This window comes from Galleria mellonella, unplaced genomic scaffold (assembly GCF_026898425.1).
Source record: "Galleria mellonella isolate WM207_F2 unplaced genomic scaffold, CSIRO_AGI_GalMel_v1 utg33, whole genome shotgun sequence".
In the NCBI taxonomy this organism is placed as follows: Eukaryota; Metazoa; Arthropoda; class Insecta; order Lepidoptera; family Pyralidae; genus Galleria; species Galleria mellonella.
This window is the reverse complement of record NW_026442079.1, coordinates 966,095-991,188: the sequence shown is the minus strand read 5'-3', so window position 1 is coordinate 991,188 and position 25,094 is coordinate 966,095. Positions and strand designations below refer to the sequence as shown.

The 25,094-nt window shown below is 36.1% G+C and overlaps 1 protein-coding gene across 5 annotated transcripts in view; it reads right to left on the bottom strand.

Moving 5' to 3' along the window:
• LOC113518917 (homeobox protein araucan-like) overlaps positions 1-25,094 on the bottom strand; it is a 132,229-nt gene that overhangs the window by 4,087 nt on the left and 103,048 nt on the right. For 4 of the 5 annotated variants that reach the window (XM_031911373.2, XM_031911374.2, XM_031911376.2 and 1 more), the window contains 4 exons: positions 13,137-13,249; positions 6,579-6,895; positions 340-925; positions 110-172 (listed from right to left, as the gene is read on the bottom strand). In XM_031911373.2, the coding sequence (XP_031767233.1) occupies positions 133-172; positions 340-925; positions 6,579-6,895; positions 13,137-13,249 (1,056 nt within the window). In that variant the 3' untranslated portion in view covers positions 110-132. The remainder of the gene's footprint in view (positions 1-109; positions 173-339; positions 926-6,578; positions 6,896-13,136; positions 13,250-25,094) is intronic. The other variant, XM_031911377.2, reaches the window with a different exon arrangement.

Here is a 25,094-nt window from a genome sequence, read left to right as displayed (position 1 = left end):
AATCATCCATTTACGATCGCATCCCTCATTTGCACTGACGCGATATCGTATATATCGCATATATCGTATATAGCTCGAATACCTATATTTGAATCAATCAGAAACTCACCGCTAGTGGTGCGCGGTCCGCTTTCAGACGGCCGACACGAAACCATTGGGATGTTGTAGCGAGCTGGAATAGGAAATATTCTCTTTTCACGTGATGTAAGAGATCGTGAATTTAGTCCACCTACCACCTAATATACAAAGCCTATATATAAACGATATCGAATGTGCTTTTATTTACGATTTGTGAGCCTAGTTGCCTGATTTGTTGAATAATCATATAAACATATTAACCTTTTATAGAAGGGCTTAAAGGCAGCAGATCCCTCGTTGTGATGGGGCTGGTTGGGCTGGTGGCTGTTGGCGTGATGAGGGTTGTGGTAGGGATCGCGCTGTGGCGATTGCTGGTGTCTAGGAAAGCAGTAGCCGGAGCCACCGCCGCTACCCAAAGGATTCGCGACGCTCGGCACCTTCATGTTGGGTGGAGTCTGCGGCGGTGTGTCGGTTTGCACGTCGGGAAATGCCGCCGGATGTACGCAGGGATGCTGACCACTGTACTGGCCTGCAGGGAAGCCGCCATAACGACCATACGAGCCGCTGGCGGGGCTCGCAGCTGCCGTTGCCGGCAACGCAAACCCATTGGAGTTACTGTCGGCGGCTGCTGAGCGGTCTGGCCCGTAGCTGTGTTGGGGCCAGGGCTGTGCAGCCGGTGGTGGCGTCTTACACGCCGCTGTATCAGCCAATGACCATATCTTCGGTTTGGATGCTGGGATAGGTACCCCACAGTCTGACGACCCTCGCTTCGATTCTTCCTTTATTCCGTAACCCAGCAGCTGATGATGCATGCCTTGCAGTAACTCGTCACCTTTCCGCTCCTCATCTGTAAAGATAATAGCATTCATCGGTCATATTTTATATCCGATCGGCAATAAACGCGGGGACAGACGTCATTGGAATCAGCTTAGTCGCAATAGCCAAAGCCGTAACTAATGCTACAACAATAAAACAGAGCTTAAAAAAATCGATACGAGCCGTATTGAATAGTTGAACGTGACCGTTACAAGCGGGACGTAAGTTTTAGCTACTAAGAAGCGGAATCACCGTCTCCCTTTAGAAAAGTCGTGTGAAAATACGTTTGGCGTGCAGTGACCCATTCGTTAAGTGGTTATCCGATTAGCGAAGTGAAAATACCACTTTGGGGCGCGAGTCCCCCGCCGCGGGCGCGCTCGGCGATCCCTTTCGTATTTAAGCCGGGCATTTATTTCGCATTTCCCGGCGCTCCCCGCGGCACCGCACTTCTCGTGGAATGTGCCCGCGACACAATTAATGGTCAACCTCGCTTCTCGTCCTTTCTTCTATTTTGACCGCTATAACTACATCTATGCCCCTTTTATTGTTTCCATATAACTTTCTTTTTGTCCGAAAATAATCATACTTTATCGCCTTTTAAAATCATCGACGTTATCCACGGCAACATCGCCGATAAAATCTCAAGTCGGCGCTCGATTATTTTAAAGCTGCAATGAAATTAATCCTAACAGCGTTCTCGCTTCAAAAAATTTGGTGTTATTGTACAATTACACAAAAATGTTTATTCAGCAAAATTTTATAAGGCCTTAAGTATTATCATAATGCCATTTTCCGTTGTAAAGTGGCTTTTGGAGGGCGCGGGGCGGGTTGAGGCGACTAATGAAATTCAGAGGCCTGCGCGGAAAGGGCGAGGAAGGGTGGCGCGACCGCTCGACTTCATTCTCTTTATTCCATTTAATGCTGACTGCTCCTAGCTTTTAAGAGGGGTTATCCGCGTTGCCCTTCACTAGGGATAAATAGGGACGCCACTGATACTCTGCGCGAAGATATTTATCCGGCAAATTGTTTTAATTTTCATTGTATTAATCTAATAAAGGCCCACAACGACGGGAGATAAGCGAGAATAGCACGATTTCGTAATGTTTTATTTTAGCAATATGTTTAATGTATTCTTTGGGTTAATTTCTTTACAAATTGTTAGGGAGCTGTTTATTGAATATAAAATATTATGTGATGTTTGAACTTAATGCGGATTTATGTTGGTTAGTTGTCTGTATCAAAATTCTGATAAAAATATATAGGTATATATTAAATTAGAACCTACTAAGTTACTAAAATCAATAGGAAAATAAGGGTACGTACTGACTACGACATTACAGGCTATAATTTTAGTCGACCCTAGCATTAATGTAATTTTTTTCTTAAATAAAGAAATCCATATACATAGATACAAACCTAGAGATGTATCAACATAGATTTTTATAATCTGTTGAATAATTGATAGCCACTGAAACATTGATGTAGGTATAAACAAAAACGCTTTTATTCTAACGATAAAGGGATATGTTCAATTAAATTGAAGCGATTCACTAAATCGGTTATAAATATTTATCAAACGGCAGCATGCGCCGCGCTATATCCCAGGATATGGAAACATAGAGCTAAGCGCCGCTGGAAGCGACACGTGGTTTGGATTTGGAGCGAGTACGGATCTCACGCGTCGAGCGCACTTCGTTTGACACGACTGTCAAGTGGTTTTCCCCTTTAGTCACCAAAGCCGGGGGCGAAGTGAGAGATAATAAAAACGCGTCTCGGCCTCACAGGGCGCTTGGGAGTACCCTTCTCCGTGCACTTCGTACCCTCCCCTCCCGCCACGACCACTCCACTGCAGCCGATGCACTTTACAACAGAGATCGCTGCAATTTATTACTTCTCGGCCGACGTCCGCCCCGATGTTCACTTGTTTGTATTAGCCGTACTCGTTTGCCATTAACGCGGGCCGGATTAATATTTTATTTGGGATGCGTGTGCTCACGACAAAAATTAACATTTATTGGCGGGGGTCACAAAATGAAGCTTTTATTCATGAGTGGCTTAGCGCGGGATAGTTCTGTGTGTTTGTTTGTCGACGACGTCCTAGGGATCGCGTGTGAAAGCTTTTATATTGGCTTTGTTTGGCGTGACTTAAAATGATATATTACACGTCGTGAACATTGACGTTTTACTAAAAGAATGGTTATGCATGTCGAGTGAATGTTACGGTTTATTTGTTCAGGACTGCAGTTTGGGTTTTGCTAGCCGGAACAAAGTTTCTACTTTAATGTGCGTGTTTACCGCAATAAGTTATTGTTGGACTCTCACTCCAGCATTATTTCGATTTTTCGTTACAAATTCACTTAATCCGCTTTACTGTAAGAAATGCATACAAACAATTCAGTAATAAACAGTTGTGGTACAGTCACGCAAGATTGTGTTTATGGAATCACGTTATATGAACGTATATAATAACATTATATTGACATATTATACTGCTAGGCTAGATGGAGAAGTAAATAACTCAATTTTTGTAGTTTTGGAATAATCGAATTTTTATAATTATGTAATATTAGTATTATATTATATTTAATATTAATATAACAAATCGACTAGTTACTATAGTTATAGGTTAGTTAGGCTCGTTGACTCTTTTCAAGTGCTACTACTATAGAATATTGTCATCTAGCAAATTATGTTTTTTATTAAAAAAAAATATTTATTATACACTATAAATAATTACAATGATTAACTATACCCTTAGCGTGAGGACCCGGAGACCCGATGACTCGTTGGTGGTGTGGTAGTACAGATATTCCAATACCTACCTCATCTATCAATCTCCAACTGTCTATTCTTAATCCTATTATGAATTTTTTTTTTTACAACTTTGAATAATAAACAAACTGACGGCTTATTTAATTATAATCATAAACTTTACAAACTACGTAAATATAATATAGCATAATATAAATACGTTACTACAAAGATATATAATTATATTATAATGAATATTTATATTATAAATAAAATATATTATGGAAAATACAAAATTATAGTGAAATAATTGAAATATTGCATTTTATGCAATAACAATAGGATCATAACAATCAGATCAGCGACACTCTGGCAGTGGTGTCGCTCGGAAGTCTCCGCAGGGGCGCGAGACTGTAATCCTAGTTGAGGGGAAATGCACGATTTTTTGTCGCGATTGTGAGGGACGGTGACATGTTAGAGATATAGAGAAATTAGAAGCGCCTTTTAGTACATTATTAAATTTATGTACTAAAAAATTTGTCTGATAAAAAGACATATATATTCTGGTCCATGAGAAGATGCCAGTTACGGGGTCGTAATCATAGACAAAAGCTAGTGTATTAATGATTTGTGGAAATACACATATAATTTTTCAAACCATCAATAAATATATGTAGAATATAATTGAGAGAAATGAGAGCTCAATAGTATGTCAAATAATGGTAAAAGATGAAGATTGGAGCAAGTGAGTGACTTTCTACATTTGTGTACATCGTTATCGAGGGATGGAAAGATATAGATAAAGTGAGGAATAGTAAGATTAGATGGAAGTGTGGACTGAAAGACGATATAGTGATAAATATCGAAAAGGGAATGTTACGTTTGTTTGGCTATTTGAGGAGGATGAATGAAAAAAGAATTAAGAAAGAGATTTATTAAGTATGAGTAAATGGAGAAGTCGGTAAGGACCAGGCTCAATAGAGACATCGACGGGAGAGCATGTCGACCAGATAGATGACATGCTGAAGAAGGGCTAAATTGAAAGAACCCGCAACTGGCGAGCGTGTATGAAGACGAAAGTAGAAGAAGCGAATGAGATCTGATTTAATCAAGCACCTGGCGTTCCATTGTTTCTAACTACCCAAAAAAAAAGAAACGAGTGTGATAGATGTGTATATAGAAAATTATTTTCATATGTGAATTAATTGGTAATCAAATTTATCATTTCTCAACTGTTAATTCTTTCAATTTATTATCTACCAGCATAAATTACACTGAACATATTTTAGTGCATACCCAAATTTAAATGGTTTAAGTTGCTTGTAGTGCCTCTTATTTAATTTTAATATTAATTATAAGTACCTACGTATTACCTTAGTGATTATTGAAATGTATTTTACTGGTACATTTATATTACTTCGTTATTTTTTGTAGATACAGTACATTAATTAAAACGATCATAATTTAACATTGCAATAAACATTTTATTATTGTATTTGGTTGTCTAATTATATGTGGATTGACTAATAGTACTATAGACGTACTCATAAACGTACATACATAATACCTTTCATTTATAGGTAATTCCAGTATTACAACATTCATGTCATTCATTCTCAAGCCCCATCTACACTATACACTCCCATAGATCTCGACACTTCGTTTATTATCGGCATTTTATGACCCCAAGTACCGCTGTTCCCGGCAACCGAGACGGCATTCAAACCACGAATTAAGTATACTTCTGTCCCAACAATAGCGAGCTTCATTAGTCGACGTATGCCGGGCGTTAGCCGTGACGCCCCCTGGCAACACTTCCATTAGCGGCGTGAAGTTTGCAATGAAAACACTCTTATTTGAAACCATCTTTATTGTAACAATATCTACTTATAATTTATGTTGCTGACAAGCGAAACTAAATAGTCTCCCTCGATGTTATTGCAAATCGCAGACTCCGCATCTGCATTTTATTATTGTAAGTACTTACTCCAGAATATATTCATCGATCTTACGAAAACACTGCTGAAAGAGCACCGTAACACTCACACGGCGACGACAAAGACCGCAACGAAAAAAGGTCCCACATTCAATTGGAACACATTATAAATCCCCAAAACCGTACTTACTTACATTCAGACGGAATATCCTCATAAAAGAAACGATCCACGAACTCGACAAATCCTTTGGCAAGAACATGAAGTAGGGCAGATCGTCTGACAAGCCGAACGCGACCTCCGAGCGTCGCCCCGTTGTACCAACGAACGGAAAAAGCGTTATATGAAATTTGGGCCCGGGCGCCGCCCACTACTACGAATAGGAAATCCGGGAGCGAGGAGCGGTTACGCACAGTTACACGCCTGAGACCCACTCCCCCCTCTGTCCCACGCCCCCGCCGGCCTCCTCTTGCCTCCTCTACGAATCCCGCACACCCTCCGGCCCTCAACCGCGTTATGCCAATTCACTCGACGATTTATTCACCGACAAAATTAAAGCAATTTTAAACGTTCAACAACACCAACATGAAAATAATACAAACTGTTCACATTAAAAAATAGAGAAGTTTAGAATATTCATGATCTCTCGCTATTGCAACAGTTTGTATAAGAACAAATAATGTTATTTACATACACACAATTCGCTTAGCTTACACAATTATTCAAGTAAAGCAAACACAGTTTGGGATATAAATTGTTTAAGGCACAGAAACATGAAAGATTTAGTACAACATTTGACGGTCAACGGTTTACTTGTACAAGTGATTGACCACCCAGTGTTGTGTAAAGCCTCGTTTAGTTCTACTCAATAATAAATTCATGAAATTTATATATATATATATATATATAATATTGTTATTATTGACTTTAGAAAATATCAAGTTTTATGGTTTGAATAAATCTAAACGGGCTTAATGTATTGTAATGAACTCAACGAACCTTTATGTGTTTTTATTTTTTCATCTTGCTCATCCTTTTCTTTTTCTTCGTCGGAAAGCATCGTGTCGTCGTCGTCATCAGTTTTATTCTTCGGCTCCCAGGTCATCTTGTTCTCTTTTTTGAGGCGACGTCGCGCGTTCGCGAACCACGTGGACACCTGCGTCAGCGTCATTTTAGTAATGATCGCGAGCATTATCTTTTCCCCTTTCGTCGGGTAGGGATTCTTCTTGTGCTCGTTCAGCCATGCCTTCAACGTTGCTGTTGACTCTCGCGTTGCGTTTTTCCGTCGGGCGGCTAAATCGTACCCAGCGCCGTATCTGTCGACAAACATGTTTATACTTACATATACCTAATGGGAAAAGTATTACGCTTCCGGCCTCAAACTCATTCGCTTAGAATAACTATAATATACATTAATTACAAGTACCGAACCAACCCACGTTTCTAGCGAATTTCGTGAATGATATCAAAGCAGAAGAAAACGTTAATACCATGAAAATAAGTAACAACGACTGGTTACATATAGATATGCTAGGATAGGATAAATTTAATTCAATAAAACATTTTTTTCCTAGACTGAACGCCATATTCCCACTAGTTACATTCGACGCGTCGTACCGTTTACAGCGAGCAATAAAGTGGCTTTTAAATTCGTAACAGATAGGCGTTTTATTTGAGGCAATAGATTTCTCGTAACGGCAGCAAAAATAAAGCTATCGCGGCTCCAGAGCGACATTCGATATACTTTTTAGGGCTACATTCCTATTTGCATCCGTATTCTAAGCGTAATTGTGTCGAAATGTTCGTTCCCCTTTGCAGTATTCGTACCTGACTTCGATTTTCTCGCCGACATGACAAAGGCGCGGTCTAAGGGGTCCAATAAATAGGTTTCGCGCGTGAAAATAGTTAAAAAATGATACCACTATGTGGTAAGTTTGGGCAAATTGTATCCTTTCGTGGGCTGTTTAGGGTCTAATATAGAATAATACTTGGTGATGTTTTCACAAGCATGTTGCTCGGAAATGTGATTTGCAATAGTGACAGCATTTGTAGTTTTATTACATTTTGTCAATATCACTTACACGTTTACCTGCAGTTACCTTTAAGTATCTCCAATAATAATATATAAATAATATAAACCTATATATTAATTATTACACAGTCAATATAATTATTAAAAAGACTGGGTTTTTTTTTATTTCTTTTTACTCCTTTCTCAAGAATATTTCTATTATTTATTTATTTTCTATATAACAAGCATCGTGTAATTAATACAATAAAAAGTATAATTTAATGTAATGTTTTTTTTTTTATAACACAGTATTTATTAAGAAACGATTAACAGCGGCTACTTTTTTAACGAAACCGTCGTGTGCGCTTAATATTATAAGAAGATTTTATTTTTAATGTTATTTGCACGTCAACAAGCATCCTTCAATGAAGAGTAGTTGTCTCGCTAGAGGGCGGTCCGTTGCATCTCGTTGCAGCTGCAAGGCGGTGCAGCGCAGGCGTGGGCAACGTGGGCGTGCTCGACACAAATCGATCGCGTCGCCATCTTGTGCGCCGGACACCGGTATTGTTAGTTGTTGGCCAGCCGTCGGCTTAAACAGCCTACACAGTTTTGCGGGCAAGCCACCGTGACCACTCTTAATTAAATCATCAAAACTAAAAAAAAAAAACACTAAGGAATTCTCTTTTGTAAATTTCATTATCGACCAAACAACTATATTCATACAAAATAGTTAAAAAAACTCTATCCAAAAGTATTAGTACTTATGTTAAAGACAGATGACAAAGCCTCTGAAACCATAGACGCCACATTAGTTTGAACACGACTAAGCTCTTCAGAATTCTACAGCGGTTAGTGATGACAGCGGCGAGGGTTAAGAAAAACTCTCCGCTTTAACGCTGAAGTGTTTTATTAAGTTAACAACGCTTTGTTGGTTTTCAGCGCTGAAGCCGCTGTGAGGGGTGGTTTTGGTTTAAGCTTTCTAATTAATTTAGACGGTCCACTTAGTCGTCGCGCCCGCCCTGTGAGAACACATGCACTTGGTTTAGAGAATGTTAATACTTTCATGGCGGAAACGCTTTGTATCTTTGTTAATTTGGGGACGAAAACATAATGCCAATGGTCGGGTTTAGAATCCCACTTTACTCGTGGTGCCAACAAATGGTTGGATTAATTCGCTATGACGTTTCCTGCTTTGACTTAAATATTTCAAAAGTTATTTTAGTCCAAATATTTAGTTGGAATGTTAATTTTTGTTTAATAACAACAGTAAACAGTTTTTATTATTATTATTGAGTTGTTTATTATTAGATTTTATTTTTGATAATCGTCCCCTATAAATATGAACAGTACCATGGACATAACAGAGTGTCTATACTGTGTCGCACATGATACCCTTTATGCGTTACCATTCTTGAAGGCTAAGATGTAAGATAGCAAAATATTTTGTAATGTTCGCTATTATTGTTGTCGATGTAAAAAGCCTATAAACGGTATTAGTCTCCGATGGAGACGTAATGACAATTTTATGAGCTTTCCCATAATATCAAGAGTTGTACATTACAAGCCGTCGTGATGTAAATTTAAATGATGAGTATATGGCTTGAATATAAGATACAGAGGTCAGGATCTATTAAACAAATCTGCATGATATAAATACAAAGTCTACTAAATATTTGAAAGCGAGTAGAGGATTCAATTCGTGGTATCGGAGGTTTACGATCTGCCCGCTTGGGGGAATTGCGGCCTAAACGTGCCGTCCCCCGTACACCGTACAGCTATGTACGAGTACGCACATAAGTAATGTTCCCCCCTTCACCCCAGAGGGGCCGCGGGTCGTATTAGAATTAGGATTCGCAACAGAAGTGCGACTCGAGTAGGCGTTTTAGAAGCGGGATTGTTGCGTTGTTGTGTCGCTTTAGATGGTATACGTCGTAGTCGTATCCTTTTAAGGTGTAGTTTTATTGTACGTATTTATCGTATGTCACGGTCTCCATATTGGCAACTATAAAGTTTGTTATTGTCTCGCAAATATTTTTTTTATATTTTCATTTTTTTTTGGATTTAAATTCTAATAAGTTATTATTATTTTATCAGCATAAAAATATGCAGCGAATTTTCAGAATATTATAATACGTACAAGCAAATTAAGAACAATAAAGTATAGTGTAAGTTTATTACGAAGACAATAGTTTAAGATAGGTATAAGCAATAAGTAGGTACGTTAAAACGCAACATTATTAACCTTATAAAATTTATATAATTAGTATTTGACGTACGACAGCAAACTGATCAGATAGTGGCTACCTACCTGCAGTCGACGTAATTAGAAACATTAATTACTAGGTCCGAACGTTAGCGGCTCGACGTGACGCCGCGCTTCTCCGCGGAATCAATTAATACACCTTGATAGATTTATCACCATGCACTCCATTTAACAGTAAATGCACGATTATGCGCAATACTTCCTTCAGTCTGTTAGAAGGAGACCGCCGACCATGATTTATCGTCGGACTTCACTCAAAGGTGTAGACAATCGAACAATTAAATCTATGTGAACGATATCGATTTATGATAATAATTCCACTAATAGTATTCCAGTTATGAAAAATGCTACAGCACGCATTGCACACGTATAATGGCCTTTTAATTTTTATTATAATTGTCTAGTTTATAAATAGATATTCGAAAAGAAATCGACCGTTAATGAACATCGTCGAAACATATAAGTGTCATTTGAATGGTACATTTCGTTAACAAGCATTCCTTATTTGGTTTATTTAAAAGGTAACAGACCGAATCGTTGGCACACAAAATAATTCCCTTAGAGCGTCGCCCGCTCGCTCGGGGCGCAGTAATTTCCTGCTTATTTTGATCTCAATGGTGCAGTACAAGTGCTCCCTCGTCTCTTTCCTCTAATTTTTGTACGTTTTCTGTGCTCGAGTCTTGTGTTAAAAATAGCTGAGTAATTTTTCATTTCGGCGCGCGGCGGGCGTGGCAGATTACAGGCTGTTTCAAATAATAAGCCAACGGTACTTAACTGAAGTGAGCCTACAGTCGTGGCCGAGTTTTGTTGTTTCTATACACTTTTCATCGTACCTTTTCTGTATATGTCCGCGCTTATTCAGCTCGGGTAAGTTATTACCCTGTTGTCAAATTTTTCTTTTAAAGTAACAGCAAACCTGTGGGTCGGGTTTTCTGCAACTAAATTAACGTTGAAAGTACGCTTGAACAGCGAGTTATCTGAATAGATATTTGCAATTAGCATTATTTAGATTTGTTACCACATTTTTCTTACTTGAATAAAATCATCCCATGTTTTGAATAGAGCAGTGAACAATTGTACGAGGATAGAGGGCGCAATATATCACAGTGTATTTCCGTGCTTGTCCCGGCCCGCCGCCGTATCGCTACGTCTTTTTTACGCATAAAAACTAATGTCGCCTCTAATTATTTTTAGATTACAACGCACCGCCTGCTATATATTAAGTCAAGCGCAGCCAAATTGTCAGCATAACTTCGCTTTGATGTATCATGATTTGTTTTTATTTTCAGGCAGTTTCAATGTGATTCATGGATGGATAAATTTCAAGTACGCCATGAAACGTATATTTAATTGATGCGTCTACATAATACGTTGTTATGACATTGTCTGTTCACAAATATTTCTTTATAGCATGATGCTGTTTAGCGCGTATATTTATTATGACTCCTAATTTGAATAATTCAATTTATTTAATTTTAAATTATCTCTTTATAACTCTTTAAGTTTCCATGCAAAATCTAGTCATTCATTACGCTATATTTCGCTTGAATATTAGTTATTTATGTTGATTGAAGTAGACCAATAAAATATCTTTAAAGTAACATCATATATCTCTATTTCATGTCTCGTAGGTGAGCGAAGATGAATGCGAGGCCACCCTAGCCGACACGTCTGACGGGTTGATAAGTTTGCCGAAAACGTCAACGCAGCGCGTCGAGCGATCGCGTTTCAAAGAAAAACTGTGAATTAATCAGGCACTAGCGCGAAATGGATGTAGTGTCATTCGTCTCTGTCAGTCACGCGGACGTTTATGTGTGGAAATGAGATGGCCGACAACCGGGAGTGGTTACCCGGTCATTTGTCCCTTGCGGCCGGCACGCACTGCCTAGCATCATAGGGCTACGTTTCTTTATCGAAGCAGCTGAATGTTTATTATCAAAACCTCATTACCACTGCACTACGCTACACCAATATAGATACTAGTGTTATTTTTTTCGTCGAGAACATTTCAATAGTACCACTCGTGTTGACTCACGGTCACGTATTTTTTCAAGATCTGTGAATTATCGCTGAGTTTGCGAAATTTTTTTTATGTATTTTTACATCGTTAGGTATGAAAAGCAGTGTTCTTTAAAAAAATCTTCTGTAAATGAGAAAATAAAAATACGAGAATTTTTTAGTTATTTACCATTATACTCGTACATGTAAGTTAGTACCTAAAACGATATAAATATCTATAATCATTGTTATACTAATGTAATAAATGTAATTTGCTATCTTTAAATATTCGTATTAAAAAGAGCGCGCCTAAAACTTAATTTCACTAGCTATAATATTTTATTGCATTCTCACATGTCAGTGTTATAAAACGGAACGTGTCAACCCTAAAGCGCGGGGTTATATTACACATTTAACGATGGCCGAATATAAAATGAATAGTTAACAAGCCAGTAATGACAAGTGATTTGGCGATGGCCGCAATGGAAACCGGAGATAAACGCTCTGATAATCACATGCACGTATTGACATATTATCGCGCGGAATATTTTTCGATAATTTGACGAGCGAAAAAGATTCGAACGAACTTGATACAAACCAACTTACCATGAAAGTCTTTCGAAACTTCCAAGTCAAAATAAATACGAACTTGATTAAATTCACAAAAGAAATAAATAGATATCCTTAGTTTTGCAATCATTCTGTCATATATATTCGTGGTAGAGTTAATAGTTTTATTAATATTATTATTTGAATATGTTTTACCGTACACACAATAAAGAGCGAAATTTCATTATTTATTTTCATGGTAGACCCTAATTTGTATTATCGATCATATAAAATGACAGCAAAGTTAAAACAGCTGCAGATTGAAATAAAAATTAATTATTTTAAATTAACTAAAATATAAATGCATTCCAAATATTTACCTACCCATGAAACCATAACCCTATAAAAGATAGCATATGTGTCTCGAAATTGAAAAGTATTATAACGATTGATGTGCGTTCCAAAAAAAACTCTTTCAATTTATCGTTCGCTAGTAACGTGGCTCGATTCCCATTTACACCCACATCGAAGGGAAAACATTTACACAACACAACAAAATTTATTAAAGTCAAAGCGAATCGCCAAATGTAAACATGAGCCTTTCGCATTGCAGTCTATTAGAGAGATAAGTCTCGATAGGGAGGTCCCTGTTATGTTAATCCGCGCACGGCGCGGGCTTTATCTAAAGTGGCGCGGGCGTTTGGACCTTGGGGTTTTTTGGACCCTGGGGACTTACCCGTAGGCAGCGAGCGTTGGGTCGTAAGGGTAGTAGCCGCCGGAGGGTTGAAGGCCTGCAGAGGTCCACGCCGACATTTCACCGCCACCCTCCTTCAACGCGTAAGGGTTGCTCTGTAACACCGCAACACACAATAAATAAACATACAATCGAATGTTTCATAATCGATGATACATCTATCTTACTAGCTTTATCCCATGGTTTCGCTCGTAGTCGTATCGTGTTATTGAAATCTTTGTTAAGAAACAAACTACCAAATGCAAAAAGCGCGTTTAAACAAACAAACAAACTCTGCAATTTTATTATATTAATATAAATTAATCAAATATATTAGTAGGAAATAAAGCAAATACATGTTTAAATTTCTTTTACCTGTTTACTGAAAATTTTGCAAATATGAGAATATATTTATGTTTACAATGCAGATATCGGTAAAGGCATCAATAATGACATAAATAAAAAAAAAACGAAGTAGTGATACAGTTATATGTATCTGTAGTAAAAACTGTTTAGGTAATCTACTTTTAAAATGTATTACCTAAACAGTTAAAATATATTACCTAAATCACAAGTGTGAAAACGATTCATGGCTTAACATAGATATAAATTTAATTATGTATTAACTGTAATTCAGCTTAATGTTTTCCAAAAAATAAATAAATAAAATAAAAGGTTTTCAATGATCTATAATCAAATAATACAAATATAAAGACAAAAGAAGTATGTTTGTCATTCTTGTTGTTCTCTAATAAAACAATTTATCAAACTGAATACGATCATTAAGTAAAGGAATGTAATAATGTTAATTATATACACAATCAATATACGTATAATAATAATACTTGTGTCTACAATATACAAAATATCTATCAATTATTAAATTCATCATTTTCACTGAGATGATAAACACAAATAATCTCGTTTAGATCCATTAAGCACACGAGTACGAGAGTCGACTGTAGAACGTCTATTTCACTATTTAAAACGTCATTAACGATATTGAAAATGGCACTCGTGGCTTAGCCGTGTAATCATATAAATCTCGACTCATAATACCTCTCAGTCAATCGGGACAACAAATATACGCTTGCGAATTTAATTAAAGCTAACTTAATAAAAGGGAATAAACTCGAACAACAATAAAGGTCCCAAGTGTACGTCCTGACATATCACTAACGTATTTGCATAATATAGGATGTAGGGGATAAACTATTAAGGCACGTACCCTCCTATCGAGTGATAGTGGTCCGAGTGATACCTACTGAGGGATCGCGTCTCATTCGCATACATTAGGAGCAACTAAATTAAAAGTGTGAACGTCTCCCCTACATCTCGCCCCCTCGCCATCTCCGATAATAAAACGAAAAGCATTATGATACATATGGAGCTCTGGTTGTGAGATAACCGAATAAAGGAGCGACCTTATTTGTCCCCTCTCTGAGGAAAGTTGCGGCATTCTATTGTTTGCACGATTCATCTTTTTACATCTTAATAACTTATTTTTCTATGTGTGGCAATGTTATTATTGTTTTTCTTTTTGGAACGGTCATTAGCGGGCACTGATGCGAATATGTAGGGAAATTTCTCAAATAAATAATTAATAGGTTTCTTTTAAGGAACAGAGCCGACACGCGTTGGAGTGGAACATCGCTTGTTATTCGTCACGAAGAACAAGCCTGTAACATTTGTTATTAGCATGCTAACTATTCTCAGATAACGACTTAATTGCTGTACCTGACTCGTAGTTATAACAACTACCAGCTAAACACCTCGTTTGTTCTATTGCTGTTACAAATTGCCTAACTTATAATTGACAGGAAAATATTAATTCTAGTAGCACAATCGTTCGGCATAAGATGCCTCGGTTCAGTGCCTTAAGTTTCATTGTATAAGAGTGAAATACATTCTTGCAAATATTTTACTCTTTTTATTTGACGGAAAATAAGATAGAGCATGGAAGATATTGATGTTAAAGATGAATTATTTTATAGAATTACCTAAAATAGATTAACATATAAAACAAAGTTAGTTATTTCAAAATGACATAGATATATCTAGCGTAAAGAAATGGGAGTTGCGACCACATTACTTCAAAGAGGTAAGAGAGTTTAAATTAAGAAAAATAACCACATGTAATATATAAGGTCAATTTATAATAAATTGTAAATAATGAAACTTTTAAATAAAAAAATAAATGTATTTTTTTATAGCATTTTCCCTCTTTTTTTTAAGCAACAGTTATAATATCATATCTATATGCAGTATTATATCTAATTGGGAATATTTATAAATTTGTTTGGATAATTATCACATATTTGCACTTACACAGCTGCAAACGGACACAGACCATTCCTTAGATTACCTTTTAATTCCCACAGGTAAAGCCGAGAAAGAGACTGTAATTAAATATTTATCTATTACAAAATGTCATAGATAAATATCAAAATTATATAACGTTAATGTTTCACTTATGAAGTAAAATTTGCATGCTTCTTGCTTGCATGTGTAAGTACTTTATTCGCTAACGTGGGTACAAGTAACCTACAGGCAATCGTGATGGTCATTAGTAATTATCTTTAATCTACAAGATGTAGGTATTATGTCAAACGTGAATAAAGAGTAGAAGCAGGCACCTAACATTTATTACATGCTAGGTTGCTTTATAGCAACTTTAATACGTGCACGACAAGAAATGACGTGCGCAAAGCGAGTTAACATGCTCAGTTAATAATTAGTGCTTAAGTGTGTACACATTTGACATTGTTAATCGCCTTCTTTAATAAGTGAACTGTCGTTTACCTCTATTATCCTATAATAAGTGAACGAAAATAAATATTCCTCTATTAATTTTATTAAATAACTGTTACAAGTTTCTACGGCTTACTATGAATGAATTATTGGGATACGAATAGGGTGACCATCCGTGTTGATTATATCATTTGGACATTTTTTTTTTGTAAAGGGGCACAAGCTTGCGGCTTACCTGATGGTATGTGATCACTGCAGCCCATAAACACTAACAACACCAATATATATATATATATATATATATATATATATATATATATATATATATATATATATATATATATATTTAAACTAGAAATGAAACTTATTATTTTTAAAGTCCCACTGAGGAACAAATAACATCTAATATCTCTCTATACGAATATCATAAAAAGGTACGATTTGATAGTTTGTTTATTTGTAATGGATATACTTTAATAATTGAAAATTTTAGAATCTATAGAAAGCTACTTTATCTGCAGGTAATCTAGACTGTATGAGTACAATGAGACATTATTTATAAAAATTGTATCTACTCGTGCGATCGCTAGTTTTAAACAAAATATTAACACGATTTTTATTGAAATTGAAATTTTATCCTTCTATCCGTCTGACTGTTTGTCCTTTTAATTTACTGCCTTTATGTTACTTGAACTATTACAAAATGTGTGATCCATTTTTCGCTCCAAATCATTAAAAACAAAAATAGAAAAGAAAGCTTTTTATCGAGAAGCTAATAGAAATTATCTTTCATATTATTTTTTCTTTTTTTTTTATTATTGATAACTTCTTGTATTATACACGCAGGCATTAAGAACTCGAGTGAGGACTTAAAAGCTTACGTTTAGTGTTGCCGAATAACCGTTGAGTATCGATTATTAATTGATAGTTTAAAACATATAATCGATTGTATAATTATTTAGGTGATTGGTAATACGTATAAATACGACATATTAAATAATAAATGATTAATCAGCTAATATTGGTGTAAGATACTATCGATTAATCGATGTAAACGATACTGACGATTATATACAAATTAAACTTTATTATTACAACATTTTTTGAACTAGTAATCGATACAATAAATAGTATTGGATCGATTGTAGTCGATATATTTAATAAAACTTTATATTGATATTAATTATATCGATTTACGATAGTATCGATTTACATTATTTGGTGTGAGTGCTATCGATTCATCGTTATTAGCCAACACTACGCATGCTTATAGTTTCACCTGCTTAGAATTCAAATTCATAAAAATTCTTTCGTGTGGATAATAAGATTATTCGCACCTGTCTTTCTTCAGAACTGAATTAAATATGACGAAGAAACGGTATTTAATATGATATTTTGAGAACTCCAAATTGTTATTATTAAAGGTTTTATTCGATTCGATCGCGATTTGTTAATTTATTCGATTTTTTCCGAAAGGATATCTAAGTATGTAGAATGATTTACGTAGATTATTAAGTATTAGGTGGACAAATATTTTCATCTAACACTAATAATAACGAGAATTTTTTTTAATGCATGATAATAGAATGGTAATCCGCCTGCGCTAACGGTATACGCAGGCGGGGCGTCAGTGAAGGATGATAGGTGAGAACGAAACAGCAGGTTGAAGAATACACCTGGAATTCAGCACGATGGTTTGCTGGATGGACGACGTGGAGGTAAACCTACCACACTATATTTCTATATAGAAATACAAATAACGACAATAGGTATTATTGTATTATCGGTATTATTATGTCAAGTTACTTAAAAAATCTACATTTTCCCGAGAAAATTTGATGTGTGTTTACGCAAACTGTCAATGTTAAAACAACCATTATTTATAAAGTAATAAGAATGAAGATTAACTAAAACATTCCAAGAGACCGAATACGAACAGAACGATGCCTGTAAATGCGTAAATGTAAGTACGTTATTAATATTTATCAGTACAAACGTCCCCCGCAAATAAGCCAGTGACAAATTCGTATCCGCAACTCTTTGTGTGATTGTGATAAAAATTGTGACTTTCCCTGGTCGTGACAGTACCCCCGGGGTCGGAGGTTAGCTAACTATGAATGATGATTGTCTCGCCCCCACCGTTAGTGGATCGAGGAGACACGTGCCATCACCATTAATGATTATACTGATTGTATTGCTCATTTTTTTATACCGACTTTGAAAGGAAGAGGTTCTCAATTGGTCTTCATTGCTTTTTTGTGTGTTACGCGAAATTGACTACTGATTTTTGATGATATTTTCGGCTTTTCTTTAAATAGAAAAGTTATTATGATTAATATTAGATAATTTTACAATATCAACTTCGTATGAAATAACATGACACTAAAACCATTCTATGTATACTATAATTATAAAAATTGGATCTAAAAAAATATTTCTACCCTTTTTTTTCTTTTATTTTCTTTGATGAGTTATTCACTCACTCTCTATTATGAACCTGTTCTTGCGTTTGCTGAAAACTATATGACGATTAAGTCGAGCTATTATAGAAGAAAGATTGTAGGGCTATGTAACCTTACTAACACGAAGTTCATTCCACGATAATCCCACTGAATCCCTTTTTACAATAAACACCTATATTACAAGAGGTTATAGACTTTTATCGTGATTAAAGAGTTTTATTTCGAGATATACAATGTTATAGAAAAATAATCTTACAAGCCGAAATTTAATAATAGTATTCAAGAAACATCTTAAATCCGAGACGTACATTTTGAATATAATTTATAAGGTATAATAGAGCGAACATTTGTCTGTGAATAACAAACATAGGTACATTTTCCCTTCTACATTGCAAACTGAAATTTGTTGCTCCAAGTTAACCGTGTGATAAATCTCGTTTATTAACTCTCAAAAAGCCTACCCTCTTTCCATAAGACTGAATCCTAACAACATTTTAATCAATTCTCCACAGAGTTCGCGAGTCAGCGCGCAGATAGACTCATTACTCCGACCCCAAATAAATATAAACAGTAGCGAAAGGGGCCAGCCCCACTATTAACACGCGCCGCCAGATCCATAAATAAAAGCCAACTAGGATACCCATGACCCTAGGAACAAAAAAGACAAGTTCACGTTCGGCTGATCCGGGTTCATAAATAAGTCTCATTTTCATTGCATTAAACGGGTGATAAGTTATTTGACGGCTCATAAAATACACCATAGAGAATAAATGGTATAGTGGGAGCGCGGGCGCCGCTTTGCGCTGTACTGGCGCCGCGACGCCCGGTCCTGTTGCCAAATCGGCGGCCCTAGATCATTTCTCAACATCCTAGCTAGTAGCTACTACACCAGTTAAAGGCTTGAAGTTACCGTGGTGTCATGTTGGGTGACATCATTTTCTGCATCATAAACTGCCCTCTAGCAAGGAAGCGAGTGGCTGATTTCATACATAGTGGCGTCATTTGGAACAGCCTTTACGCATTCTATTCGCATAACCTACCATTTCGTTGGATAAAGGCCAACAATTTATAATTATTAAATTTGAATACGCAATTATGTAAATACTCAATTACCTACATATCTTTGATCGTTCCAGTTTAGTGGTACTGATAAACGGACGTATCTGACGGATGGACGAAACGGATATTGTTTGTATAGACCGTACATAAAAAAATGGTCTTTTCTTTATACAGATATGTTTGCTTTCTCTAAGTCTGGTAATATGAATCCTGGTTATAATAATATATGACAATGTTCGCTAGGTAAATTTTATTACATTGAATACTTATATGCAGAATAGAGAATCTAACCAAATAAAAATGGGGGGAAAGGGATTGTTAGCAATGGGGTTTCACAGCCCCATTGCTAGCAATATTCCTCATTAGGTCGACCTCCACGTGGTTCCCTCTGGAAACTATCGTAAACTATTCTTGTTGAATTCGTCACGATGGGCTAATTGACCTATTTCATCCTCACCTATTATCCTTCACTGGTGCCCCGCCGGTGTATGCCGATGGCGCAGGTGGGGATACCATTCCATTATCATCCATTAAAAAAAAAAAAACAAATAAAAATTGTACCAATTTGAAGTCCAGATAATTGACGGGATTAAGTATATCAAAATAACTAAAATTAATATAAGTTTTAAAGGGTGATAGAAAATAATTAGTTTTTGGGTCAGGATATTCAGGGTTACCCGTAAAGGATTTTTTTATACTACTGAGGTGCTAAACAAGCGTACGACCCACCTGATGGTAAGCGGTTACCGTAGCCTATGAACGTTACAGACGTTCATACCAGGGGTTAAACGCGCGCGTTGCCAACCCTGAAAAAACTTAAAGACCCCTTTTGAAGGACCCCATATTGTAGTCTCTAGGAAAAACCACGACATTTCATAACTTGAGCATTCGTGGGAGAAAACACCTATTTAAAGGATATATTAAGACGAAGCCCTGCCCATTTTAACTAACAACTGAACATCTTTATCAATAAACACAAATAAAAATCAAAACATATTTTTCAATTTTATCAGCGAACATAGATGAAATTTCAAAATACGTTTTTAACTTTTCATACAAACCTATTTAATATGAAAGCCGAAAACTTGAAAATTAATTCTGATTAATTTCTATTAAATATGATTACAATAATTTGCTGCAATTATTCAATTTCACAAATACTTAGTATTCGTGAAATTGAATTATTGGCTTTTATACAATAAAATCCAATAACGGTTGGATTGGTTCAGCAATTTTTATATAGCCATTGTTATTAACCCAGTATAAGCAGCTTTATTCCTTTTTACAGCTAATTAAGTCAAAATTAAGGTTAGTACAAAACCGTTTGCATATTTACACACACGAAATTATGAATAATGCAAGTTTGTTGCGTGAAAATGTAACCCTATTATTTAAAATTAAATAATATTCATGATATAATATAATAAACGGCGAGCACCTACTAGTGAAATCTGAAAGTGAATTGTAACGTGTGTAAAAAAGAATGACTCTAAGTGGATAAAAAGCGAACACAAACGAAAAAGTCATTTCATGCCGCACGGTGGTGACGCAACTGGCAACACGCGACCTATTTGCAATCGTATTTTAATAAAATTAAGGGCACATTTCGTTTGAGTCGGAGACAACGTGGCTAACTTCAATAAAGCTTTCCCCCAAATAAGCCATAAAACGAGCGGCGACGGGCGCAAGCGTTCGCCGTAGGTATGTTCCCGTTCCAATTATTTGTTTGTGGAGGCACAATAATTTTATTTTACGTTTTATTTAACATTTATTTCGTTACGGCAATTTCACGGGTATCAAAGAATTGCTAGATTGTGATTTAAACGGAATTGGTTATTTTCCACATCGTCGAATATAAGTTGACTATATTTCAATGGGTATCGAATTAATGTTATTTTATTACGCGCGATATTATGTTCATAATCGGAAAACAATTCATTTTACGACACATTATTATTGGAAATTGAGTGATCATACGTAATTGGAAATTAAGTTGTTCATTGATAAATATATTGCCATTATTATGGTTAAATTAATTTTTTTTTTATTCAATTGTAGTTAATCGAATTACAATTTAATCAATATGTTATTCATTAATTCCTTCTAAAATAACTACCTATTATAACCATTAATATTGATGTCAGGCATAAGGATTCTTATGGAGATACGTAGGATCACTAAGTTAATTATCACGAAACTTAGAATGCCAATCTAAAATATTATATACATTTTATTACATATTTACTCAAATTTTTATATAGACGAAATTAACAATATCTCTATTGAACGAAGAAAACGTTTTAAGTGATGCGGCGCGATCGTTGACTATAAATAAATAAACAATAAACTGGGATTAAACAAGTCAATTGAAGCTTAGGTAGAGACAATGTGCGGTCAGGTTTAACTGCTTAACCCGATTACTCGTTGGCAACCAATCGTGGCCGTCGTAATTCAATGATCGTAAACGCTGGCAATGATATCAATTAGACGAGGCCCCAAGACCGATAAAGCTCCGCTTTAATTAGAAGAACAAACAACAGACGGTCTTTAATGAGCCGTGAGTGTGTGGAGGGTGAGGAGGTAATTAGGTCGGGGGAGGCTGGCGCACGCCGTCCTGGTATACTCGTACCTACCTACCGCGGCCGATCAATTATTGAGCCTCCGTGATTGATTCGGTCGCGGCTTGCTCGCCCTCGTGCCTTTCATGCAGCTCGACGACCGCGTGCCGACCTCACTCGTTAATCCCCATTTCACACAACTTCATTACCTACTCTCACCAGTTATAAACTACCCAGCGCTTAATTACTAATGCGACATACATGTAATAAAGCGATCGCATAAAACACAATCTTATAAACAACGTTAAATGCTCAAACATTCAACACGTTATAAGACCGCTCATAAGAGCTTCCGGGACCCCGCGTTTATCGCATAACGAATTTATCTGATGTCTTGCTAATAGCCATCATTGGAGGGTAAAACGCAGCTGTAAAGGCCTGACCCGTCGTATAAATTACTTATAAAATAAGGACATTAAAAACCATTTAGAGCAATAACTATTATACAGTAAATATAGCTATAAATGAAATGTATAAATTATATGTATTATTTTGATACAAAAATAAATGTTGGAGGTGTCAGTGTTAATGGTAGACGCGGGGAGGTCGGAGAGAAAAGGACAATACGCCCCCGGGGCGCTTTTGTTGCCGCGGATTCCCTGCCCGTGACATCTGTCCGAATGGTTACAATAACTCGCAAAAAACTCACTCCAAATTTACCAACTGTAAAGCGTTCTCCGCGATTATTTTCCGCTGAATATACAATGTAGGTTCCTACTATAGCACCATTTCGTTTGCACGCAGACATCTTCATTGACGGCATTGTTGCCAGTGACGTATCATTTATTCCATTCTGAATTAGAACCCTTAGTCGGTGGTCCGTTATCGTCAGAAATAAGCTAAAGAGTATACAGTGTCATAATATTATAAATGGCGTTAAATTTTGCTAAAGTAATTTTTTGTGCAAAATTTTACGTTGAGAGATACTTGGAAAAAAAAATCTTTTTGTTACTTTATCTTATTGAGTTGACATATTGTACTTTTATCGCATCAGTAACGTTTTTAAACACTTATGCATTATCTGTGTATATAATTTCAATGAAATTGCTTTGAACGTTTTTTTTTTTAAAGAAAACATGATTACTTTGTGCTATCTATAATTATCTAATAATATAGAAACATAATCGACGAAATAAATTACTTTACAACATAAATCCAATAAGTATCAACCTATTCATTATTATTTTTAAATGATAAATGGATTTAAAAGAGCCAACGGAACCCTAAAACAAACTTAAATTAAATAATAATGTAGTTAAAAGCTATCTTAAGTTCAATCGACACCTTGTTTTTTATTCTACTAATGCTCACCGCAGCGGGCGCGGCGGGCGGTGCGGCGCACGAAAATTACGCCTGGATCACGTTTTTTTATTCAACTTCCGGCCAAGATAACGGTTCGAATAAGCACCTTTATGTTGTTAAATGGTCACAGATCGCTTAGTAAATGACACGTCCAATATAATTGTTTATATTTAAAAGCATCGCTCCTGATCCCTTCCACCCCCGTTTCCTCGTGGAACTTTCAATTATCTCGCATTAGACGATTTCCTTTGGTCAAGCGTCTGCACAAACTTTTCGCTTAAGATTAATCGGGACGCCTCCGTCCGCATAGAACGATCATAATATCCACTGGTTCCGGACGAAAACAAAGGGACGTAACAAATTTCCTGTATCGTTCACAGATTGCTGACTAACGTCTATAACATACGACGCGCGACGTACGGGCTCTGCCGCAATATAACCCACCGAATGAAATATGCATCACCACGGGCATCGGTCACGATAGTGTTCTAGGTGTATTCAAACAATAGTAAATACATTTAGGCAGTCCATTATTTGATTTATAGTGAAAGCGTGTAGGTAATTTATAAGAGTGGCGCGGGAGTGGACGCAGGGCGGCCGGGGTGAACGCGGCGGGATGTCGGGGAAATCGGGAAAATCCGAAGATTTATGATCGTCGGAGCCGCAGGAAGCGGTCAGCCGGTCAGCCGCACGACCGCGACGTCTGTTTGCTCAGTCATTAAAGTCGGCAAGTAAACGCTTAGTGCGAAGATGAGTATATTTGCGGAGCAATTAACGCGTTTGAGGTGAGACGAGGGTTGCGGGGTTGGCCTATTGTTTGTAAATGATTATAAATGCTAATTAGCCAACTCGTAGAATTGACACACTTGGGCGTTTAGCTTCTGTTGAACGGATGTTTTATGTCTGCAACACAAACAATCTTCTGCAGGAAATTAGGTATATTGTAAGTTGTAACAAATTTTTACATGCAACGCCAGTTTATTGTCACTAAAAGTTCTATGCGTTGAATTATTGTAATTTTCAAGTGTAATTGTCTCAGGGGTAAAGAGTGAACATAAAAAAGAACAAGTGATTAAATCATATTTATTTAACTAAATAATTTTTTAGAAAGTCAAACCTGTACATATGAAATAAAATCATTCTTATATCACTAGGATATCAAAAGAGGGTAAAATTTTATTATCATCATTTCAGCTTATTATTGTCTACTGCTGACTCCTAAATCTAGGCCTAAATACTATTAATATTATAAATGAGAAAGTTTGTGAAGATGGATAGATGAATGGATATTTGTTACTCTTTCACACAATATCTGCTGTATGGATTTTAATGAAACGACTGGTATAGGAACTAATAGTATACGAGTAGGTTATATCCCTACTTAGCACATAGAATACTTTATGTATTGATTAATATTGAATAATAATACTTTTTGTAGGTACCCAATTTCAATGCCTGTACAGTTGTCTAGCAAAAGGGTAAAGGTTTTTTTTTTTAAAGTAAATATTGTTATAAGTTCTATTTATACGTACTAAGAATTAAACCGATGCTAATATCTGTTAAAAGACCTTGAATTATTTGTTTGGGGCAACGTTCATACCAAAATATAATTACAATATTTAATATAAATATAAATATCAAATCTAAAACAATAAAGTATGCACAAATAGTCGTAATAAGTATAATAAACTTTGAATACTCTTTATAATCTATTATACATTTTCAAAGAACTTGTGATAAATTCGCTGTAAAAGCTTTTTGTAACAATG